The sequence below is a fragment of the Pan troglodytes genome, chromosome 13, assembly GCF_028858775.2.
Source record: "Pan troglodytes isolate AG18354 chromosome 13, NHGRI_mPanTro3-v2.0_pri, whole genome shotgun sequence".
NCBI classification, from domain to species: Eukaryota; Metazoa; Chordata; class Mammalia; order Primates; family Hominidae; genus Pan; species Pan troglodytes.
The window spans coordinates 127,067,779-127,092,515 of record NC_072411.2 but is presented as its reverse complement, the minus strand read 5'-3'; the positions used below and the strand labels follow the sequence as shown (position 1 = coordinate 127,092,515).

Genomic DNA, 24,737 nt, shown 5'->3' with positions numbered 1-24,737 from the left:
ATTGTTCAACTCATAACTTTTCAAACAGTGTATTTATGGAAAACCTGGAGGGCCCCTCTTCACCTCAGCCGCCTACACAGCAGTTCTGCACCACTCTCAGAATCCGGATTTCTCAGATGAGGTAAGAGCTAGCCCTCCACTGCCCCCAGCGGTTCCTAAGAAAGGTGGGTGAATGTTCAGATAACCGTGCAGTGAAAAACACTCTCTCTAGACCTCATCAGACTAAGGACATGCCTTGGCAGGTATGTACTTACCAATATTTCTAAACTATATTAATTGGCAGTTGTTCCAGGAGTACGTTGCAAATTCATGTATTTCAGGACAGGAGTGACCTTTTAAAAAAAATGGAATGCTGGCCGGGTATAGTGGCTCACGCCTGTAATCCCAGCACTTTGGGAGGCCAAGGCAGGCGGATCACAAGGTCAGGAGATCAAGACCATCCTGGCCAACATGGTGAAACCCCGTCTCTACTAAAAATACAAAAATTAGCTGGGCGTGGTGGCACGTGCCTATAATCCCAGCTACTCGGGAGGCTGAGGCAGGAGACTCGCTTGAACCAGGGAGTCGGAGATTGTGGTGAGCTGAGATCATGCCACTCACTGCACTCCATCCTGGCAACAGAGCAAGACTCCATCTCAACTAAAAAAATTTAAATTTAAATTTTAAAAAAAAGATGCTTTTAGTGCTGGGATATATCTTGTCTTCTTTTCTTTTTCAGTGAATAATTTTTTTTCTTTTATTTCACTGACTAGTGAAGAGATTGTGTTAAATAGCTTTACCAATGAATGGCAGCATTTCATGTCATAAGGAAGAGAACAGAGAACTAGAGCCTGAGCCAATTCCATGGCTTATAACATGCCTGAACTTAAGTGAGCTTGGATCCCGTCATCTCTAAACATGACAGGGAACAAGCCTTGCCCTGGCAGACTTCCAAGACTCCTGCTGTGTGCCAAGCCTCAAGCTAAATTCCATGCACACATCATCTCCCTTAATCCCCACAGTAATTCCAAGAAGTTGGCACTATTATTACCTCCCTATTTGATGGATGAGAAAACTGTGGCTCAGAGAAGTCAAGTAACTTTACCAAGGGCACATAATAAGTGAGAGAAATCAAACCAGACCATGTGACTCCACAGCCTGAAGCTTCACCATTCTGCTCTAACAGATGGAAAGTCATTGGGCTCATGGTCAATTACTATATACATGTTAGCTTACGTTACAAACAACTTTAAAAAAACAAGTTTCAGTGAAAAAATTTAATTTCTAACCATAAAGTGAAGGTCTGACTAGTGCAGCCTGCTGATGGGATGCCTGAGATTCACAATATCACAGCTTTTGTAGACGTTTTCTATGGCTGCTTTCACACATTATCACCATTTACCAGCTTAAAACAGCATGCAATTGTTATCTTGCTGTTTTGGTGGTACGAAGTCTGAAATGACTCACAGGGCTAAAATCGAGCTTGCAGCAGGGTGACGAGCCTTCAGGAGGTTCTAGGGAAGATTCCAGTTCATCTCCTTTTCCAGCTTCTAGAGGCTGCCCACATTTCTTGGCTTTTGAGCCTTCCCAACAATCCCATCACTCTGACCTCGGCTTCTGTATCATTTCTCTTATGACTCTGCCTTCCTCTTATAAGGACTTTTGTGATGACACTGTGCTCATTTGGAAAATCCAGGATAATCTCCCCATCTCATGGTCCTTAACTTAATCACATCTGCTAAGTCCTACTTACCACGTAAGGTAGCATATTGGCAGGATTAGAACATTCTGGACATCTAGTGGGTGCTGTCTTTCTGTCTCCCACACTGTGCACATTAATCATTTAAAAACCAATTAAAGGAACACCAGTGAAACTACCTGCCTGACATTATTTCACTCTTCCATATGCGTTTAGTGCTCTTTAATTTTCCCCCCACAAATTCAGGACAGAAAGTGAAAAACAGTTAAGCAAAAACCATGACCACATTACAGAATATTTACTGCTATTGGTTGGCCAAAGGGTCAACTGGTTGACAAAGCCCATCTGGAAGATGCATTTTCTGTAGATATATGATTTTTTAAAAAATTAATATTCTTACTGTTGTTAACTGTTTTAATCTTTCTCATTCTCATGTGTTTCCTGGAAGCCTCATGAAAGCCATGAGCTTTTTCACATGAGAATATGGACAGTTCTGGGAACTACTCAGTTGCTGAGCTTGAGCTGCCTGCAGCTTACCGGAGTTCCAATGCAAAGTGATCATCCCAAGATGTGGGTTCTTGTCCTGAAAGATCCTCTTACTGACCACATCACCTTCACAGTAACTCAGAGCCCCCTAACATGTGCAGCCCTGCTTCCTAACACTGTGCCATGCTACTTCACAAGGCTACTGGGGAAAATGAAACGATGGTGTACGTGGCAGGGCTTTGAAAACTCAAAAGCACAATAAAATGTAAACAGTTAGTTGAAAACAATTCTTCCCAGAAATAGGGAGTATGCCCTTCATTCAGTATATTGTTTACCTAGATCCATTTTTATTTTATTTTCATTCAGAAGCATTATTTGTATAGCTACAGCATGGTCAGTTCCCAAAATGTCTCATTAGTTCTCACAGTAACACAGATATGTTTGTTAGTTTTAAAAAAAGAGATCAATTCCATGCCGAAGCTGCATCATTTACTATACCATATTACTCAACAATGTGCATATGAATTGTCTGGGGATCCTGTGAAAAGGCAGATTCCAATTGAGTGTGTCTAGGTTAATGTCTGAGACTCCAGCCTAGGCAACAAAGTAAGACATCTGTCTCTACAACAAGAACAACAACAAAAATCGAAAAGTTAGCCAGAGGTCATGGCCAGCCGCAGTGGCTCATGCCTGTAATCCCAGCACTTCAGGAGGCCGAGGCGGGCGGATCACAAGGTCAAGAGATTGAGACCATCCTGGCCAACATGGTGAAACCCTATCTCTACAAAAAATACAAAAATTATCTAGGTGTGGTGGCGTGCTCCTGTAGTCCCAGCTACTCGGGAGGCTGAGGCAGGAGAATCACTTGAACCCAGGAAGCGGAGGTTGCAGTGAGCTATCGTGCCACTGCACTGCAGCCTGGTGACAGAGCAAGACTCCATCTCAAAAAAAAAAAAAAGCCAGAGGTCAAGGCTGCAGTGAGCTGTGTTCGTACCACTGCGCTCTAGTCTGGGCAACAAATGCAAGACCCTGTCTCCAAAATGAAAAAAACTTCTGCATTTCTAATGAACTTCCAAGTGATGCTTACGCAACTGGTCCCCAGCCGCACTTTGGGAGGCACGGACTTACTGTTTATTCAATTCGTGTCCCTTAATGACAGTTCCTTGATGTGTGTCTTATCTATATTCTGCAGTTACATTTGTGTGTGTGTTTATGCATATGTATGTGCATGTATTTAGTCCATACCCTAGTAGCATGAATTATCTTATGAGAAACACTAGGTATTCTAAATTATCATCATCCATCACAATAAAAAAGTAAAAATATCAACATGTGAATACATCACTGCTAGCAGAAACAATATTTATTGAGCATTAAATCAGTGCATCCAGCACTATTAAACATGGACCTAGATTTCAGTTAAAGAATTTTTAGGCCTGGTGTGGTGGCTCATGCCTGTAATCCCAGCACTTTGGGAGGCCAAGGCGGGCGGATCACTTGAGGTCAGGAGTTTGAGACCAGCCTGGCCAACATAGTGAAACCCCGTCTCTACTAAAAATACAAAAATTAGCTTGGCATGGTAGTGTGTGCCTGTAATCCCAGCTACTGGGGAGACTAAGGCAGGAGAATTGCTTGAACCCAGGAGGCAGAGGTTGCAGTGAGCCTAGATCGTGCCATTGCACTCCAGCGTAGGCGACAGAGTAAGACGCAGTCTCAAAAAAAAAAAAGATTGTTTAAAAAGCTATGCTTTGTCTTGCTCTGATATTGAGCAAATGATTTTAATCTCAGTCCAACTATGGTTTCTTTCGTTGCAGGTGAAAATTGAGCTACCAACACAACTCCATGAGAAACACCATATTTTGTTTTCTTTTTATCACATCACCTGTGACATCAATGCAAAAGCTAATGCCAAAAAGAAGGAGGCTCTGGAAACGTCAGGTACTGCCAGGAAGAAATCTGAGGCAGTCACATGTCGTCTGTTTCAATTGGTTTGGAGAGTGTTTTCAAAGCCCTGATTTATTGAATTATTTTTCATGAAATTTAGTGTTCGTAAATAATAAATAGCGTTATTGTGACTTCTTACCATGGAGGTTTGTACTCAGAATTTTTGTTGGTTATTCTTTTGCACAGTTGGATATGCTTGGCTTCCTCTGATGAAACACGATCAGATAGCTTCTCAAGAGTACAACATCCCAATAGCAACAAGTCTGCCTCCTAATTATTTAAGCTTTCAAGATTCTGCAAGCGGAAAGGTATTGAATAATGTGTAATTTAAGATTTTAAAAAAGCACACCAGCTTAATGGCATAAGATTATCTTCTTTCTCTGCTACTTAAGATCATAGTGGACATGTCCCTTGTAGCTATGAATCAAGTGTACCTATGTCACATCTCTTGTTTAGCTTATGGCCACTGGAAATGATCTGTTAAAAATGATCCCGATGTCATATTGGTCTCATCTACCAATAGTGCTAAATGTATTTGCATCTTTTATTTTCCACCTATAGCTGATATAAGATTAATGGATCAGAACAGCACATTAACATAAACTAAACAATCTATTTATTTTCTTTCTCTCGAATTGTCCCAGTGACAGTAAACAAACTTTATTTTGCAGCATGGTGGGAGTGACATTAAATGGGTTGATGGTGGCAAACCACTTTTCAAAGTGTCGACATTTGTTGTATCAACAGTAAATACTCAGGTGAGTATGTTGACCTGAAATACTAGCATTTTCTCTAACTCACAGCATCATGAGGTAATTCCCCTATTTACAGGATGAGACTAATCATTTCATGAAGTGTCAGAAAGGCAGGTGTTTGAATACTACAAAGGAAGAATGTTAAGGGCATAATTTGATGCCTCCCTCAAGATAGATAAAATGTCCTAATCCCTTAAGCCCAGACACCATAAAACTTCAGACCAAAATACCAGAAGTGTATTTAATAGGATCACACTCCCCTTGGAGTAGGGTTTGCTTCCACTGACCATACTCATGTGTTAAAAATGTTAAATGTTAAAAATAAAGGCCAGGCCCGGTGGCTCACTCCTGTAATCCCAGCACTTTGGGAGGCCGAGGCGGGCAGATTACCTGAGGTCGGGGGTTCAAGACCAGCCTGACCAACATGGAGAAACCCCATCTCTACTAAAAATACAAAATTAGTCAGGCATGGTGACGCATGCCTGTAATCCCAGCCACTCAGGAGGCTGAGGCAGGAGAATCTCTTGAACTCGGGAGGCGGAGGTTGCGTTGAGCTGAGATCGTGCCATTGCACTCCAGCCTGGGCAACGAGAGCGAAACTGCATCTCAAAAATAATAACAAAAAAATAAAGACAGACTTCAGATCTTTACCTGAAAACCAAGTCCAATCCCCAATGCCTTCCCAGGGCTCACCTAATGGGAAGGTCATGAGGTTGGCAGAACTGCATTCGAGAGCCACCCCACCTAATTTCTGGCTCCATTACCCTGGGCAAGTCACTTTACCTCTGATATCCTTATTTCCTCCTCAAGAAACGATATCAACAGAGTCTCTGCTACCTAAGGTTGTAGCAAATGTGATCCAAAGGAGAAATATTTCAAAATGTGATCAAAATGAGAAATATTTCATGAAGTGCAAAAGTCTATACACGTATAATTATTACCATTGTTAAATTACCACAAACTCATTCCTTCTGTTGCAAGGCAGCTTATTTTACCACAATGTGAGTTTTCTGGCAACAGATATAAACTATACATTATTACAAGTACATAAAATATGTATTTCTCCTTTCTTAAGTTTAATGTGTATCTGCTTTTCATTTTTTGCTTCATGCTGCTTTATCTGTAAGCCATACTTGATCCATAAGAAAAATGAAATAATCCAGGCATCATATATACATTGGACCAAAATTTCTCTCGGCAACCTCTGAGGCTTCAAGTCCAATTGACTTCTTATCCCTAGCCCTGCACCCACAACGATTTAAACCCATCTTTTCTCTGATGCCATCAGCCCTGGTCAAGTTCCACAAAACACTCCATCTCCACCAAACCCTATATTTTTGTATATCTCAGCAGCTCCTCAGTTTCTCTTTCTCATGCTTCCAGCTGCTTTCTCCAAATAGCTGAGGTCTCTGACTCACCACAACACACCCTCTCTCTACCTCGACTCTCACCACCCACGCGCTGGCAGCATTTACCTCAGTTTTCAAACACCCAAGGCCCTCCAGCCAAACAATATCCACCTAGTTCCCGCAAGACCCAGTGATCCCTTTGACACTCAGCCCCTCCTCAGTGGGGAAGGGAAGCTCTCCCACTCTCCCTCCCTGGCTATTATGAACCATATCACAGGGGGTGGACACTCCCTGCAATATGGGGAGTAATTGCACTCCCCTTTCCCCACCACCCCCACCCCCACCGTGGCTATTACAAACCATATTGCAGGGGGTGGACACCCCCCTTCCCCTTGTTGGTCTGGTTGGTTCCTACCCATCCTTCAGATCTTAGCTCAGTTGTCACTTCCTCTAAGAAGCCTTCCCTGTTCCCTGACCCAACAGACAAAGCTGGGCCATCTTATCACTCATCCAGATGGCACCTGCTTTGTGTTTGAAGTGCTCATCAAATGTGATTACATAGGTGTGTGTGGAAGTAGTGGTGTCATGCTGGCCTCCCCGCCTTAATGGAAGGTACACAGAGGAAGGGGTTGGGCCTTCCTTGCCCTCTGCTCTGTCCTCCCTCAGTGCCTGCTAAGACCCTGGTATGCAGTCAGCTTTCCATAAATAATGAGCAAATAGACGAATCAATGAATTGATACTTAAAGGGAAAACAGCTGTCTCTAGTCAAAAAAGAGCTACACTTAGAAAAGAGAAAATAGCGCACACACACACACACGCACACACACACAGTGGCCTGAGGGAAATGAGGAAAACCCAAGCTACAAATGCCTTTCTGGAATCATAGAAAGCCAGGGAAACATTCAGAGTGTGTCCTCACACAAGTTCTTTATCTCACTGCCTGACTGTAGCTCCCACCCTCAGGGAAGAACTTAGAGAATTTTCCAGGTACCACCTTCTGGAAGTAAATTTCAAGTGTTATAGTCAGTTCTATCCTAAGATAATGAGTTGTGGACTTTCTAATCTGGGGCTAATTCAGGCATTCTAAGCCTAAAAATATGCCCTGTAGATATTAAAGAGTACGCATTGTCATGTGTGTCAAGGATGGTATAGAAGAAATTGGTAGAAGTCTATGGAAGAAGCAGGAGTGGGAAGATAAATGACGAAAATTTTTCTAAACACAAAAAGCACAACCAAGGGAAGTAATTCTCCAGCCATTGTCATGTGGTTGAATAGAACAACAAAACCTCTTAGAATGAAATAGAAGAGAGAGTGGGCTTTGTAGTTCATGCAGAGCCTTCACTAGGCCAGAAATGTCCACATCAAAGCTTTGTTCCTCTGACTCCTTAATAAAGCATTTGCACTTCGAGGCATCAATCCTACAGAAATGCTTACCTCACATCGCTTACCTCACATCACAGTGGTTTGTGTTTGTAATACGGTTTACGTGTCATCAGAAATAAATACTTTTTTTTTGCTGTTGTAGGATCCACATGTGAATGCATTTTTCCAAGAGTGCCAAAAAAGAGAGAAAGATATGTCTCAGTCACCTACCTCAAATTTCATCCGCTCTTGTAAGGTAACATGACATGCAAGCAGTTTCAGTGATCTCCAGGGTAAAAATGTGCAAAAGAGACTTTTACATTTTCCACCGATGGGCAAACTGGGAGATGATTATTACTCAAGATTTTTTAATACCTTATCAATTCAGAGAGTAAATGATTTTATTTCATAATTTCTGAATAGTTTCTGTTTCTTGACTTAAAAGACAAGCAAAAATCAGTTTTTTCCAAAATAAAAATAATTGAAAATCAGAATCAATTTATTCTAAATTAATTATTAAATCACGAGTCCTTGCAACATGACCATCATGCCTATATTCCATACTAATTGCAATAAAGAATAAAGCCAGATAAAGGTGGGCTACAGTGTTCATACTCAAGTTCTGAAAAAAATACCAGCAGAATATACTTTATTTTTTTCTAATGTATTCATTTTTTAATTAACAAAGAAAAATTATATACCTTTATTGTATACAGTATGTTTGGAAATATGTATACACTATGTAACAGCTTCGTTGAGTTAATTACTGTATTTATTATATCACATACTTATAATTTTTAAGGTTATAACACTTAATATCCACTCTCTTAGAGATTTTTAAGAATATAACACATTTTTATTAACTATAGTGACCATGTTGTGCAATATTCCTCCTATCTATCTAGCTGAAATTTTGTATCCTTTGATCAACATCTCCCAGCACTCCCCTCCCTAGCCCCTGATAACCACCATTCCACTCTCTACGTCTATGAATTCAGCTTTTTTAGATCCCACATATAAATGAGATCATGCGGTATTTGTCTTTCTGTGCCTGGCTCATTTCACTTAGCATAATATACTCCGGGTTCCTCCATGTTGTTGCAAATGACCTAATTTCCTTCCTTTTTAAGGCTGTATAGTATTCCATTATGTTTATGTACCACATTTTCTTTACCCATTTCATCTGTTGATGGACACTTGGATTGATTCTATGTCTTGGCTGCAGTGAATAGTGCTGCAGTAAAGATGGGAATAGACATCTTCAGCATACTGATCTCATTTCCTTTGGATATACATCCAGTAGTGGGATTGCTAGATTATATGGTAGTGCTATTTTTAATTTTTTGAGGAACCTTCATATTGTTTTCCATAGTGGCTCTTCTGATTTACATTCTTACCAGCAATGTGCAAGTGTTCCTTCTCCTCCACACCCTCTCCAATAATTATTATCTTTCACCTTTTTTGATAACAGCCATTTTAACAGATATGAGGTGATATCCCACTGTGGTTTTAATTTGCATTTCTCCAATGATTAATGATGTTGAACATTTTGTATATATCTGTTGGCCATTTGTACACCTTCTTTTGAGAAATGTCTATTTGGGTCCCTTGCCCACTTTTTCATTGGGTTATTTGTTTTCTTACTATTGAGTTGTTTGAGTTCCTCATATATTTTGGATATTAACCCTTTCTAAGATGTATGGTTTGCAAATATTTTCCTCCATTCAATGGAGTAAAGTTGTCTCTTTACTCCATTGAGTGTTTCCTTGGCTGTGCTGAAACCTTTTAGTTTGATATGCCATTTGTCTGTTTTCACTTTGCTGCCTGAGCTTTGAGGGTCATATCCAAAAAATCATTGCCCAGTCTAATGTCACGAAGTTTTTCTCCTTATGTTTTCTTCTCATAGATTTATAGTTTCAGGTCTTGAATGTAGGACATGCTTCAAATTTAATTGGTATCCTTTTTTTCTGCCAATTTACTACAGAACTTATTGAATGTGGAAAAGATTCATGCAATCATGAGTTTTCTGCCTATAATTTTGAATCAGCTCTTCAAAGTTCTGGTACAGAATGAGGAAGATGAAATAACTACAACTGTCACCAGGTATCCATAACACAACTTTAAGAGGAGAGACTTTATAATGTGTAGTTACATAAACTCTTAATTATAACTAAACAGTCATCTACTGTTGTGTGTTTACATTTCATTTGAACACATCTCAAATTTAAGCATTTTCCACTCTTGACTCCTTACCTTCTAATCTCTTATTATTAGTAGTAAAGTGTTAGACCTCTTTTTCTTTGATTTTTAAATTAAACTTTTTATTTAGAGATCACAGTAGATTTATGTGCAATTGTAAAACATAATTCAGAGTTTCCCATGTGCCCTTTACCTGGTTTTCCCCACTGGCAATATCTTCCATACAGGTGTAGAATCATACAGTATGTAAATGTTTGGAATTGGCTTTTTCATGTAACATAATTCTCTGGAGATTCATCCAGATCATTGCATCTATCAGTAGTTCACTCCTTTTCATTGCAGAGTAGTATTCCACGATGTGGATGCACCACGTATGTTTAATTATTCACCTGTTGAAGGACATTTGGAGTGTCTCTAGTTTAGGGCTGTTATGAATAAAAGTGCTATGAACGGCTGGGCCCGGTGGCTCACGCCTGTCATCCCAGCACTTTGGGAGGCCGAGGCCGGCAGATCACAAGGACAGGAGATCGAGACCATCCTGCCTAACATGTAACAGTAGAGTTGGTGAAACCCCAACTCTACTAAAAAAAAAAAAAAAAAAAATTACAAAAAATTAGCCGGGCGTGGTGGTGGGTGCCTGTAGTCCCAGCTACTCGGGAGGCTGAGGCAGAAGAATGGCATGAACCCGGGAGGCGGAGCTTGCAGTGAGCTGAGATTGCGCCACTGCACTCCAGCCTGGGTGAAAGAGCGAGACTCCGTCTCAAAAAAAAAAAAAAGTGCTATGAACATTCATGTAGAGGTTTTGTGTAAACATAAGTCTTCGTTTCTCTTAAGTAAATGCCCAAAGTGTAATTGCTGGGGGGCAGGGTGGTTGCATGTTTGATATTTAAGAAAGTGCCTATTCTCCAGAGTGGCTGTATAATTTTGCATTCCCACAAGAACCTTTTTTTTAAGTATTAAATGCTTTAACTGTTCTCACTTTAAATTTGGCTATACTGAATTCTTCCAACATCTCTAATCTGGCCAATGCCTTCACAAATCACAATTTCTTCTTTATAGAGATAGTGTTTTGAATTAATTATTAAATTATATATTTGTGCTGTTCATTTTTTTTAAAAATTTAGTCATAGCATTCTGGAAAAAAATGTTACTTTTGGCATTGAAATGTTTCCAGTATCTTTCTAACTCACAGGCATATTACTGACCTCTTTCTGAATGAGGGTTTGTAGCCTAGTTTTTAAAGCAGAGCCTGAAATTCTGGACAATTTAAATATCTCTAATGGCTTCACAACCATCCAGTTCTGGACCTGCATCAAAAGTCCCCAGCTGTGCCTTCAACTCATGCTCTTTTCAGCATGTGAATGTGTGTCTGTGTTGGCAAGACTCCTAGATATTGCAGCTGATAGATCTGTTGAAATTCTGAGATATTCCTAAGCACTATAGCCATGGAGCAGCTGGTAGTGTTAATGTGAAAAAAGATCCACCTGTACATCGTTGCTGCTAGAAACCCCAACCCAGCTAAGGGAAAAACAAAGCAAAACAAAACAACTGCATCTTAACCTAATTACTTTTTCCAAAAGCATATATAGTGCCTATAGGTTGGAAGGCAAGCCCTTTTCAAATGAAATATGATTATTAATTTGAAATTAAAAGTCTAAAATTTTAATTAGGCACTAAAAATAATCCCTTTTGCAAAAAGATAATGTCAAAAACGCACAGACCATAATTAGCACATTCAACTTGGACAAAAAGTCTCCATTGTGATATTACAACACTACTTACATCTTTGTGTTGTTTCAAAGTTGGAAATGGCTAATCGATGGAAATGGCTCATTGATGCTATAGATATTAAATGCCCAGTATTGGATATGGGGCTGAGGAGGGCAAGGAAGGAGTCAGAGATTGGTTCATTCATTCACCTAGTAATTATTAAATACCCAATTTACAAAGCACTGTAATGAGAAACTAAAGCGGGGTTTTTCTGCCCTCTCCAGAAAGGCCACTGAACAGCTTTGCTTTTGCAGGGTTCTGACCGACATTGTGGCCAAGTGCCATGAGGAGCAGCTGGATCATTCTGTCCAGTCATATATTAAGGTATGAAATGCCTCTTGGAAATTGCTCATATCCCCTTGTGCTGTGTGGCTTGTCTCATTTCCTGTCTGCGGTAAGTGGGAAGTTTTCTCCCTTTAACTGAGTGGTGCCCACCACAGTAATATCAGGAATTTGCCTTAGCTACTTAGAATTCCATCTCTTTGCATTAATGGGCTAGGTGAATTTTTAAATGTATAAATAATGTGTACCTGTGCACATAAATAATTAAATGGGGAGAGAGAGGAAAGAAAAAGATAGAGGAGAAAACTAAAGTGCTGTCCTTTTGAAGTCAACATTACAAGTAAATGAGATTCCTGTGTTAATTTAAGGAAGACTTTCCTGTTGGTTTGTTGAATGCTCTGTGTTTCCTCTGTAATGCTTTCTTAGCTCTTTCTATTGTTTTCTCAGGCATTATTTCATTTTCCCAGTTACTGTATATTTGTACCTGCTTCTGGTATGTTAAGTCCTTTATCTTCTGGCATGAACCACTTGCCCATTCCATCAGTGTGCACTGCTTCTTCCAGTGTCCTACATCAAGTGTTCACTCAGAGACGCTTCTATTCTCATTTCCAGTTGGCCTGTGGATTAATGCCAGTGAACTTGTGATGATGTTTGCACTTTCATAGTTCCCACCTAAATGTCATCCTCTTGAATGAAAAGAAAGAACCCATCCAGAAATACAGAAGAGTATCTTAAATTACTTTATAATACATAGAGGACCTAAATCTCTTATTTTTTTTCCTATGCATAGATTAAATCTTTTTGAGACATAGCTTTTTCATCAAAAAACTGTATTCTCTTCATATGTATGCACAGACAGATACTCATATATTCAAGATGTCTAGAAACTTGTTAAAAAAAAAAGTCGGCCGAGCGTGGTGGCTCACGCCTGTAATCCAAGCACTTTGGGAGGCCGAGGCGGGCGGATCACGAGGTCAGGAGATTGAGACCATCTTGGCTAACACAGTGAAACCCTGTCTCTACTAAAAATACAAAAAATTAGCCAGGCGTGGTGGTGGGTGCCTGTAGTCCCAGCTACTTGGGAGGCTGAGGCTGGAGAATGGCGTGAACCCGGGAGGCAGAGCTTGCAGTGAGCCAAGATTGTGCCACTGCACTCCAGCCTGGGCAACAGAGCAAGACTCCATCTCAAAAAAAAAAAAAAATTCCACACTCCCATAAAAGGAAGTAACCAGAAATTGCATTCTGGAGTGAACCCCTCTGAGATACCATCTGTAAGGAAATTTTTTTCATTACAGTTTTTATATCCATATGTTTTCTATCTGCCAGAAATGTTGGTTGTCTTCCCAAATGCCAAAGCATGAGTATGTGCCCTTTTTAAACATAGGCTATATGCCAAAAATAGTTATTTCACAATAATTTCTCTATTGTATAATTTTACCCAGTAAGATCCACATCTCAACTGCAAAAAGCCAGTTCCACCTACACAAGCCTTTTTAGTTTGCTCCCTAAGATAGGGTCATAGCTTAGTTTTATAGAGTATCGATGAATTTACCATTCAACAGAATCACCTGGAGAACTTTCACCCTCTCAATGCTTCATTACCCGAATGTTTCATTTCAATCCTTAAAGGGACTGAGAAGGAGAAAAAAAGTTACTGATCCATCTTACACACAGGCATCTCCATTTCAACACATATTATTTTCCTCATGTCAGTGGGATCACTGAAAATTACATTAAGAACCCTCCGGTGTTGTGACTATTTTTGTGATTACCAAGGCTAGCTCTTTGTGAATACCTCAAATCTCAGACTTTCTACCGATGATGCTCCTGGAGAGATGCATTAGAAATGCATCCTGGCGTGACCTTTATTTTTAACCAGGGTATCTGAAATACCCAACAAGACCATCTCACTTTATAATACAGGAGATTATCTACTTAACTTGCTTTAAGTGATTCAAATCCAAAAATACACCTATGTGGAATTTTAGGCTGATAATTTTATAATAAATTTTAACATATCTAAAACAAATACCTCCTAATAAATATAATCAACTCGCATTTTACTCGGGAAAGAACACTAAGCTGGCAAGTAAGAGACTAGATTCTAGTCAATTCTAGACTTGAGCAGTCAGCCTCTCTGAACCTCAGTTTTCTCCTCTGTGACATGAGATGAAATGACCAAAGGAACATTCAGTTCTATCATTCTGTGATTGGACTCTTGTTACAGTGCGTGCTTGAATGTCCTCCAAAGATGTGATATTCAATACAATTTGTATTTATTTAGAAGTTATCTAAACACCATTTCAAGTTCAGTGGTGCTAAATGCTGCTAACTCACTTCATCTACAATATGCAAAATGCACACATACACCATGTCTTTTTCAAAGATGCGTGTCTAAAGCCAGTCTAATTAAATGCCATGGTTAACAGTGATTTGTAGCACTGATGGGTTATAGTCAAAATTTTAAAATAAGAATATTTCAGTGCCAGTTTAAATGCCCTTCAGGCTAAATAACTGTGCATGGCATGAGCTCATTGATGATGATGTTACTCTCATCTGAGGTATAACCCATGAGAGGGAAAAATTGTATTACTCTTGATTTTATCTAGTTTCATGCATCCATTAACTTCATCTTTCTCCTTTGAGATGAGCTTGGAGAAGTCAAATCCCACCATGACAAGTTAGGTGCCAATGTGCTACAAAGTTTAAAGAAACAGTTACAGATCCAAAAGCTAATGTGCCTCTACATTAAGCCATTCCTTCTCTTTCCTGCCTTCACTCTCAATTACGGTGAAATCCGAATTGTGAAAATTATGAAGAAATGTCCTTCCACGAGGCAAACCCAATTCATAAGTGAAATATTATAATTCAGTAATAAGCATTTTATATTTGAACTTTTTGTATGTGCATAAATTGATACTGATATTCTTAAGAGATGAAGAAATACTGAAAACTAGCCATTATGTGCCCTCAGTGGTGCATGCCAAAACCAATTTTTTGAGGAAAAAAAATAAGTATGCAGCATTTGTTATCTTACTGATGGCCAATGTTCATGAACGCCTTGATAGTGTGTCTAAGCATGGGATCATAGACCCTGGGCTTGTGGGGAGCTCACCTACTGGCATCTGGAAGGCACTGGCTTCCCCACTTGGCTATTTGAGTGGGTGCTCTACCCTTTCAGGATGAAGAATTGCTACCATGCCACCTGTTACCAGTGGAGGAAGGAGAAGGGGAATGTGTCCTAAGTAGGTGGGTCAAAGCCCTCCATGTTTCCTTGAACGTGCTAAATGGCTCTCTGGCTCTTTCTCTTGATTTCTACAAAGAGTTTCAAGGAGAGCTTAGGTGAGCAAGGCCCTACTTCTGCAAAGCCCTAAATAGGAACAGGTGTGTACTGCTCTTATCATTGGGCCTGCATTTATCTCATGGCAAAATCTGGCATGAGCAGATAATTTAGAGACATAAGTTATTCACATGACATAGTTTTTGAAGCTTCATTTTTCAAAGTATTTAACTTTATTCACTTTTTGGATTTTCTTCAGTTCGTGTTCAAGACCAGGGCATGCAAGGAGAGGACTGTACATGAGGAACTGGCTAAAAATGTGACTGGTCTTTTGAAATCAAATGACTCAACAACAGTAAAGTATGTCCTAAAGGTAAGAATTTAAAGATGGTCCTTTAACTGTGAGTACTAGGCATGGGTCACACTTACTCCTGGAAAATGATAGGAGTCATTGATTTTCATAGACTTTTTCTCTTGCAGTTTCCAGCATAAGGTTCATATTGAAACTTAGCACAGAAAGATACTAAGCAAAAGAGATCTATATCGAGACAACATAGAAAAAAGTAGAGTGGGCCAGGTGCAGTGGCTCACCTCTGTAATCCCAGCATTTTAGGAGGCTGAGATGGGCAGATCACCTGAGGTCAGGAGTTCAAGACCAGCCTGGCCAACATGGTGAAACCCCATCTCTACTAAAAATACAAAAACAAAATTAGCCAGGAGTGGTGACAGATGCCTGTAATCCCAGCTACTCAGGAGGCAGAGGCAGGGGAATCGCTTGAACCCGGGAGGCAGAGGTTGCAGTGAGCCGAGATCATGCCATTGCACTCCAGCCTGGGCAACAAGACCAGAGAGAAAGAGAGAGAGAGAGAGACACATAGATAGATATTGTATGTTAGAAAAGAAGATGCATTAGAAAAATTGTAGAACAGGTAAGAATTGGTCATTGTGAGTGCTGAAGGTGCAGGGGAGATTTGAAGTTTTAAATAGAATGGTCAGGATATCTGATGGAGAAGGTAATTCTTGAGCAAAAAAAAAATGTGAAGGCGAAGAGGGTGCTGGCCATGGGGATGCTCAGAGGGAAAGACCTGTGTGAAGTCATCAGGCAGCAGCATGGCTGGTGTGTCTGCAGGAGACAGGGAGGACACTGTGGCAGGAGACAGGGAGGACACTGTGGCTGGAGCCAAGTGAGCAGAAAGAAAAAAAAAGATGGAAGATGAAGTCACGGAAGCCACTGGAGGCTTGGGAGTTAGCATAGGCCAGGCGTTCCCACTCAGAGCAGAACTGGGAGTTGTGTCGTTGGAGGGTTTTGCACAGAGGAGTAATGTTTTAAACCAAGCTGACCTTGGTTTAAAAGGATCCCTCTGACTTCTGTGTTGAGAATCGACTACAGTGGGATAAAAATGGAGAACGCAACCACTTGAAGGGCTATCAGAGAAGCAGGATCCTCTGGGGAGAGTCACTGCTCAGTTAAAATATGGAGTGAAGGGAATGCTCGGAGAAGAATTGCATCTTCAAGAGATTGTGCTAACGATGGACCATGTGCTCTGGAAGGTGGGGTGGGTGGGTTTCAGGAGATTGGAAGCAGTGGAGTGTGCAGATATATAAGGGAATATGTGGAGAGGGCAGTAGAGGAGTTGAGGCTTCATCTATCATCAGACATGAACAGGCAAAAGCTCAATTTCATTAGTGCTGGTGGTTTCAAGGAAAATAGTGGAGGCAGGCCAGAGTGCTAAGGGATGGAGAGGGGTAGGAGTCTGTTGAATTAAGAGACAAATGTTGGAACACTTGACACGATGGCTCAAAATATTTTGGACAAGATTAGGGAAAGAGGATTGCAGCAGTGTGCCTGGGATTCATTCATATTCCTAACAACATGTTTCGCTTCTAATAGCCATTAGAATGCTATTGGAGTGCTAGAATAGTATTGGTAGCCATTTCCATTTCTTCTTACTAAGAAGTGACCACTTCATTAAGCCATAGCTGCCTTTGTAGAATATCAATCCCTTCTCTTTTTTATCTGAGTCAGTCTTCTGGAATTAGGACTGTCTTGTCAAAAGTTTATCGCAGCATTGTTTGTATGACTTAAAACAGGATATAATCCAAATGCCCATTGACAGTAGAGCAGATAAGTACATGGTGATTATATATGTCATGTGGTGACCATATGTGATCCCCCCAGCTACATGCTTCAACATAAACGAACCACAGAACAGAATTTGTTGAATGAAAAAGGCAATCTCAGAAGAATACATAGAGGATAGTTCCATTCATATGAAGTTCAGTGGCCAGATGAACTAAATATCCCTTCATTGTATAAGTATTCGTAGCAAAATTGTGAAGTAAAGCAAAGGAATGATTAGCACAAAATTTAAAACTGTTATCTGTGGTGGAAGGAGTAGGAAGCAGGGAGGATGCAAGGGGTGCGTTCTTGAAACTATACATATACAATATGACTTTTTGTAGCTGAGATAAGTGTCACCCTTAGGCCCAAGAAAGAAGGGTGCCAATCCTGGGATGAGCTTTGTTCTTCTCATACTGCACCCGTCCTCACAGGCCAAGGTTTAAGAGGAGCTAAGAGAACAAGCCCACCAGGACCCCCTACCTCCCCTTCTAGACCTGTAAGGAACCCCGAGACCCTCTTGCTCAAGGTCCTATAGGTGGATTCCCAGGCCTGCTTCAATCTCTGTCCCAAGCCCTCCAGGACCTCCAGAGGACAGGTCTTGATGCCTGAGTGCAACCCTATACCCCATTAAGGAGCTATTTGCGGCAGGGAGGAGGGCCAGGTTGTGGACAGCACTCAGATGTGCAGGCTGGACAGTTTCCAAAAGAGCTCAGGCGTACAAGGCCCTACCTCTGCAAAGCCCTAAGTAGGAACAGGTGTGTACTGCTCTTATCATTGGGCCTGCATTTATCTCATGGCAAAATCTGGCATGAGCAGATAATTTTGAGATATGAGTTATTTAGGTGACATAAGTTTTGAAGCTTTGTTTTTTAAAGTATTTAACACATGCGCACCAGGCCCCTCAAGGGGCAGGACGGAGCCTTGGGCGAGAAGAAAAGGGGCAGGCCAGGCCCTGTGCCCCCCAGCATCTCACACGCTCGTGCAGCATTCCAAGGTGTTATGAAGTTTTGTTTGTCGAGGTAGGAGGATCAAACATATTTTATTTAACACATTTTCAGCTTGACTTCCAACTTCTAGATATCTAGACATATGACCTTCCATTTTCACCCTTACCTCTAACCTTTGACATTTTAGGGGTGAGCTTGGTACAATAAAAAGTTTGTTTAGGTCAGGCTTGGTGGCTCTCAACTGTAATCCCAGGACTTTGGGAGGCTGAGGCGGGAGGATCACCTAAGCCCAGGAGTTCAAGACCAGGCTAGGCACCATGGTAAAACCCTGTCTCTATGAAAAAACACAAAAAGTTAGCTGGGCATGGTGACCACATCTGTAGTCGCAGCTGTCCAGGAGACTGAGGTGGGAGAATCACCTGAGCCGGAGAGTTCAAGACTGCAGTGAGCTGTGATTGCACCACTGCACTCCAGCCTGGCAACAGAGTGAGACTGTCTCAAAAAACAAATAAATAAATAAATAAATAAATAAATAAAAGTTTGTTTAGTTTTGTTTAGGTGAAACAACTAGAACATCCCTTGAATAAATATTTTGTAAAACAACTGCTTAGTCAGTCATGCCAAATAAACTTGTAACTTGTTTTAGTTTAAACATTTTTTGAGAGGATTGAGATAAAAATCATCCCACTATAATAGAGAATATTTTACTGCTCTAATTCATTTAGTTTCAAAGAATACATTTTAACATAACAATGTTATAGTATTACATATTGCAAAGAAAAAATTATCATTATTTTGCCATAGGATAATAAATGTCTCATTGCCTTTTTTTTCCCAACAGCATTCCTGGTTCTTCTTTGCAATTATCCTAAAATCGATGGCACAGCACTTGATTGACACAAATAAAATCCAGGTAAGAACATAAGTAATATAATATTATAATATTTTTACAATATTATCCAACAATTACACTAATGATTATGCTGTCATGAGTTCCATTTTTATTTGCTTTATAAACCTTAGCAGTTTACAATAATTACTTTATAAGTAGAAGAAATGATTGTGTACACCGACCGGCACAGGCCCTTCAGAAGCAGATGCCAAGACAATATTGGAAGTGCAAAAGATGTATTGGAGGGAAATAAGTATAAAGGATAAAAGGAACAGGAAAAAGAAATGGGAAAGTCTGATACCTGTAAATGAAAAGGGGGAAGGAAGGAGGATTGGCTAGGAAGAGTCTCACAGTGACAAGGTTTTAGCTGGGCTGATGGGAAGTCTGAGAGCAAAGAGTTGTCATTAGAGGAACCCTGCACTGGGAAGGCCATCGGACTCCAGGACCTTTGCAAGCTAAGTCGTTGACTGGGAGCAGCCTTGGAGGAGGGTAGCCTTGGCATGAATGCTGGAGCATATCGCAAGATACAGCAGCTCTTTATATTCTTCCCACTAGATTCTGTCTTGAAGGAACATTTGAGCAATGTGCATTCCTGGCTGCCACAGTCCAAGTTTTCATGACATATTGTACATGTTCATGAATCTGCTTCCCTGCAGTTCCCATGGGCCTCCCCTCCTGAAAGGAAGATTAGAAGAGCGACCCTGATGGAATTAATTACAGCCCCTTCCATGGCTTTTCAGGAGCCTATGTATTACTCATCATCTCCCATCCCAACTCTCCATTCTAGATCCCTCTCACTCTAGCTAGCAGCTCCGAAGGTCTTGGTGACTCACCTGGTGATATGACCCAAACCCTCATTCTAGAGTGGTCTCAGCCTCTGGTCATCATACTCTACTCACACCAGAGTTGGTACCTATGGCCATTCACAGTTACAATGGAGTGAGGAAGACCAAGAAGCAGCCAAGTAGATCACCTGAGTTCCACACACATTTCTCTGAACCCCCATTGTGGGTAAGGCCAAGGGAAGACCTCTGGCATTGTCCCTGCCCCACGTGGAGGGTAAATCATAACAATGCTGCATGAGGTGGGGTTGGTGGTGTACAGTTATATTATTTTGATTTACTCTTTTGGTGGGGGAGAAGCAGTGTCAGAATCTCCCACCTGGCCTCCCCCACTAGGATACCTCCACAGACCAAGCACCCCGTGCAAGCTTACTCCAAATGCCAGTTTTATTAATACAAATTATACATTTGGGACCAGTTACATGACTATTGGGGGGATCTTTGAACCCAGTGGATCTACTGTTAACAGAACTTTAGTCAGGACTCCACCTTTAATCCCTGTAAGTCCCCACTCTATCAGGGCAGACATGGTGATGCTTTTCATTTCTGGATATCAATGTCAACTCAGATCCTGTGTGCAACAGTCCTTGAACTATATGCCCTTCTTCCCAGTGTACAGTAGCCTGAGTAAATGGCTATAGGGCCCTTTGGAGAAGAATTGATAGACTCATTACAGTATGTATCTACTGCATTGTTGCAGTGGGGGCTTTCCTTTAGGGACCCCATCACCTCTTCAGTCAATGTGTACCAGATCTGAATTGTGACTCAGGTCCAGGAACAGACAAAGGAACCATGACTATTCATTGGAATGAACATCCCCATCTTCCAGTTGCCCATTCTTGCCTTCTTTGTTAATATGATGTACCACCATTGCTGGTTGCTGTCTGTTTTGTCCCTAGGAGTTCCAGTCATCATTAACCAGCTCTACAACTCCCTGAGAGTCGGTCCCTCTTGGCTTCCCCACCAGTCTTGCCATTTGTCATGATACTCACAGCCCCCTGGCTCCTGGAGATTAAGCACAGCACATGGCCTCTGTTGTTTTGGTGATCCCTGATCCCCATGGCTGCTCATGAGCCAACACTGTGACTGCTCCTCCTGCCAACAGATGGGAAACACCCCTGACCTTCTTAATGATATTGGTCCCCAGCACCTTCTTAGTGGCCACGGTGCATGCTGTCTTCTGGGCCTGCCTGGGGAACTTGATACACTGGTGGATCTTCCAGTCTCAATTAATGTCCATTCCTGTATATCCACCTCCCTCCACCTCTTTATTTTTTCCTCTATCCTCTGCCAGGACAACCAGACATTTCGACTTTGCTTAAAGTAGGCCATCTCTAGATTCTCAGAGCAACCCTAGCAGTGAGTTGCTCATCCCGTGAGTCCTTACTTAATCCCATGTTCTGAAAAAGCACCCCCATGTCAATGCATTCTAAGTTACCTGCCCTTACTTTCTGGCCCACATCCTCAATGTACAATTACAGAGGTTCTGCCCTACCTCCTGGTGGTACATGATAGCTAATTTTTATAGCCTCTTTGGGTATATTCTCTTTCCTGCTTTATTAGGCCCAGCAAGCCCCCAGCTGGGTTAAGCTAGGATTTGACCTCCAGGTATTGCCCTGATCACCAGAAGGAGAGGTGGGACAACTCCTCAAGGGTTTGCCTGATTTCTAGCAGGGAGAGGCCTTTGCAATATCATCTTGCATGGGAGGAGTGCTGACACTTAATATGGAGGAATTAAACTTCTGCTAGCACTAAGGCTTCAGGGAAGTGTGCAGAGCCACTTCCTCAGAGTCATCCATCCAGAGGTCCTCATCCATGCTTCTAGGCCCCAGGTCTATGTAACCATGGCCTTGATCTTAGTATGACAGAAATGGCTTGCTGGACCTTTAATCATCTGTGGAGTTCCATAACTCTTAACTCGCAAATCCTATTTTTGCTTTTCTGCTATTTCTGCTCTCCACTTCTGGAGATGAGAGCCTCCTACCTGGGAGGGAGAGAAAATCTAACACAAAGATAAAAATGGTTCGTATCTCTCTGTTGTTAAGCTCCATTGGGGTCAGGAAACCTCACTGTTGCAATTCCTGCTCTGTCACTAACTTGTTAGCTGACGAAAACGACGCTTAACATCTCAGTGCCTGTTTTCTCATCTGTAAGAAGAGTGGATTGGACTAAAATTCTCTTCTAGTTCCTACCAGTATGCATCTGCTTGTATAGACAGGTCACAAAACACACCTGTGAGCAGCCTAAGAATAAAGGAACTGATGATAGCCAGCATGATTGTGTCCAGCAGTTTATCTTCCCCGATTGAGGTTTGCTTTCCATGACCCCTTTCAGTGGTAACCCTCACGCCCTAGTTTTCTTTCAGGAGCCCTGCACCTTCCACTCTAACCATCTCTAATCATCACAGTGGGAAAAGACCTGATATCATCTTTTTTCTTTACTTTTCTTTTTTTTTGAGACGGAGTTTCGCTCTGGCGCCCACACTGGAGTGCAGTGGCACGATCTCGGCTCACTGCAAGCTCCACCTCCTGGGTTGAAGTGGTTCTCCTGCCTCAGCTTCCCAAGCAGCTTGGATTACAGGCACATGCCACCACACCCAGCTAATTTTTGCATTTTTAGAAGAGACGGGGTTTCACCATGTTGGCCAGACTGGTCTCCAACTCCTGACCTCAGGTGATCCACCCACCTCAGCCTCCCAAAGTGCTGGAATTACAGGCATGAGCCACCACGCATGGCCCATTTTTTTTTCCCTTGATACAAGGTCTCACTCCTGTTGCCCAGGCTGGAGTGCAGTGGCACAATCATAGCTCACTGCAGCCTCAACTTCCCCAACTTAGGTGATTCTCTCACCTCAGCATCCCTAGTAGCTGGGACTACAGGCATGGCCACCAAGCCCAGCTAATTTCATATAGATGATTGATAGATGATAGATAGATAGATAGATAGATAGATAGATAGATAGATAGATAATTATATATATTTAGTAAAGATGGGGTTTCATCATGTTGCCCAGGCTGGTCTCGAACTCTTGGGCTCAAGTGATCTGCCCATCTCAGCCTCCCAAAGTACTGGGATTACAGGTGTGAGCCATTGTGCCCAGCCCTGATATTATCATTTGACACCAAAGCATTCACAGTAAACTTTTCCCAAGCTATTTGAATTTTCTTTTTTTTTCTTTTTAAATTGTGAAGTGAATGGTTTTCTCCACTATTAAAGGAATTTCCATCATCCAAGGAGTAAGTGTGGAAGATCTGAGGAAGTCAGGGGAGATATCTGGTTTAGTCCTCTGAGAGGTGCAATGTTGTTGGGCACTTGGCCAGTGTGAGTTCCAGTTTCCTGGGAATGGCTGGGTGTAATTGCTCATGCCTGTAATCCCAGCACTTTGGGAGGCTGAGGCGGGCAGATCACCTGAGGTCAGGAGTTCAAGACTAGCCTGGCCAAAATGGCAAAACCCCGTCTCTATTAAAAATACAAAAGTTAGCTGGATGTGGTGGCACACACCTGTAATCCCAGCTACTCAGGAGGCTGAGGCACGAGAATTGCTTAAACCCGGGAGGTGGAGTTTGCAGTGAGCTGAGATTGCACCACTGCACTCCAGCCTGGGCCACAGAGACTCCGTCTCAAACAAAACAAAACACAAACAAACTAAAACAATTTCCTGGGAACCACTGAATGTTTTCTCAACATTATTCTCTAGTAGCAAAAGGATCATTGAACCAGCTAAACCTTTTGTTTCCCATCATCCTCCTTGTTTCTAACAAAACTCCCAAATGCCTACAGTTCTGCCCATGCATCCCAGGCCTGTTCCCCTTGACCTCGCCATGCTGTAGCTCAGATTCATCATGGTCCAGCTCTGCAGCTTGGGAAGTGTGCCACCATCTCACTCCCTTCATCTCCTGAGACAAAAAATTCACAATCTCCAGTGCAGGAATTCTTCCACCTCGAGTCTTTAGGATATACTTCGGGAAAACAGTTTTAAAAGTACTCATATATTAGGCAGACATCTTTGGGTTCAGAGTGAGAGTAGGCCACAGGAGACTTTGAGAGGAAGGTGTAAAGAGGAAGGAACAAATGGAATATTAAAGCCCAAGGCATTCATGCATATGCATGTGGGGAAAATGTAGGTATGATATGCTTAAGGAATTTTAGAGGACTAACAAAATGAAAATTGAAAACTAAAAGTGTGCTTTGATTCTTTAAAAGGTGACTGTTGCTTTTTGTAGGTGAATTGTTTACCTTTATTACCCAAGTTTTATGGAAGAGAATTTAAAAATGCTGTGTGTGATCAAATCAGTTAAGTTCATTAGCTGTTAATTTATTTGATTTCAACAATAAATTTTAAATATATAGAGAGTAACCATGAAATTTTCAAAAATATCCATGCAGTGATGTCCTGGTAAAGTGGCTTAAAAATAGAAGCCAGTCTGGCCAGGCGCGGTGGCTCACGCCTGTAATCCCAGCACTTTGGGAGGCTGAGGCTGGTGGATCATGAGGTCAAGAGTTTAAGACCAGCCTGGCCAAGATGGTGAAACCCCATCTCTACTAAAAAATACAAAAATTAGCCAGGTGTGGTGGCAGGTGCCTGTAATCCCAGCTACTCAGGAGGCTGAAGCAGAGAATTGCTTGAACCCAGGAGGCGGAGGTTGCAGTGATCTGAGATCGCACCACTGCCCTCCAGCCTGGACAACAGAGCGAAACTCCATCTCAAAAAAAAAAACAATAGAAACGAGCCTAAACCAGCTCCAACATCCCGTTAAATTCCATTAAATCTCTGTTTCATACAACTCCTGTAACTTCAGCCTTCATGATTTTTATCCTTGCAGCATGGA

At 41.6% G+C, this 24,737-nt stretch overlaps 1 protein-coding gene across 24 annotated transcripts in view; it reads left to right on the top strand.

Moving 5' to 3' along the window:
• The window catches only part of DOCK10 (dedicator of cytokinesis 10), a 277,887-nt gene that overhangs the window by 191,602 nt on the left and 61,548 nt on the right, over window positions 1-24,737 (top strand). For all 24 annotated transcript variants that reach the window (XM_063790807.1, XM_063790806.1, XM_516126.9 and 21 more), the window contains 9 exons: window positions 29-121; window positions 3,979-4,102; window positions 4,295-4,416; window positions 4,780-4,866; window positions 7,738-7,830; window positions 9,559-9,677; window positions 11,798-11,867; window positions 15,365-15,478; window positions 19,016-19,087. In XM_063790807.1, coding sequence (XP_063646877.1) covers window positions 29-121; window positions 3,979-4,102; window positions 4,295-4,416; window positions 4,780-4,866; window positions 7,738-7,830; window positions 9,559-9,677; window positions 11,798-11,867; window positions 15,365-15,478; window positions 19,016-19,087 — 894 coding nt within the window. The remainder of the gene's footprint in view (window positions 1-28; window positions 122-3,978; window positions 4,103-4,294; window positions 4,417-4,779; window positions 4,867-7,737; window positions 7,831-9,558; window positions 9,678-11,797; window positions 11,868-15,364; window positions 15,479-19,015; window positions 19,088-24,737) is intronic.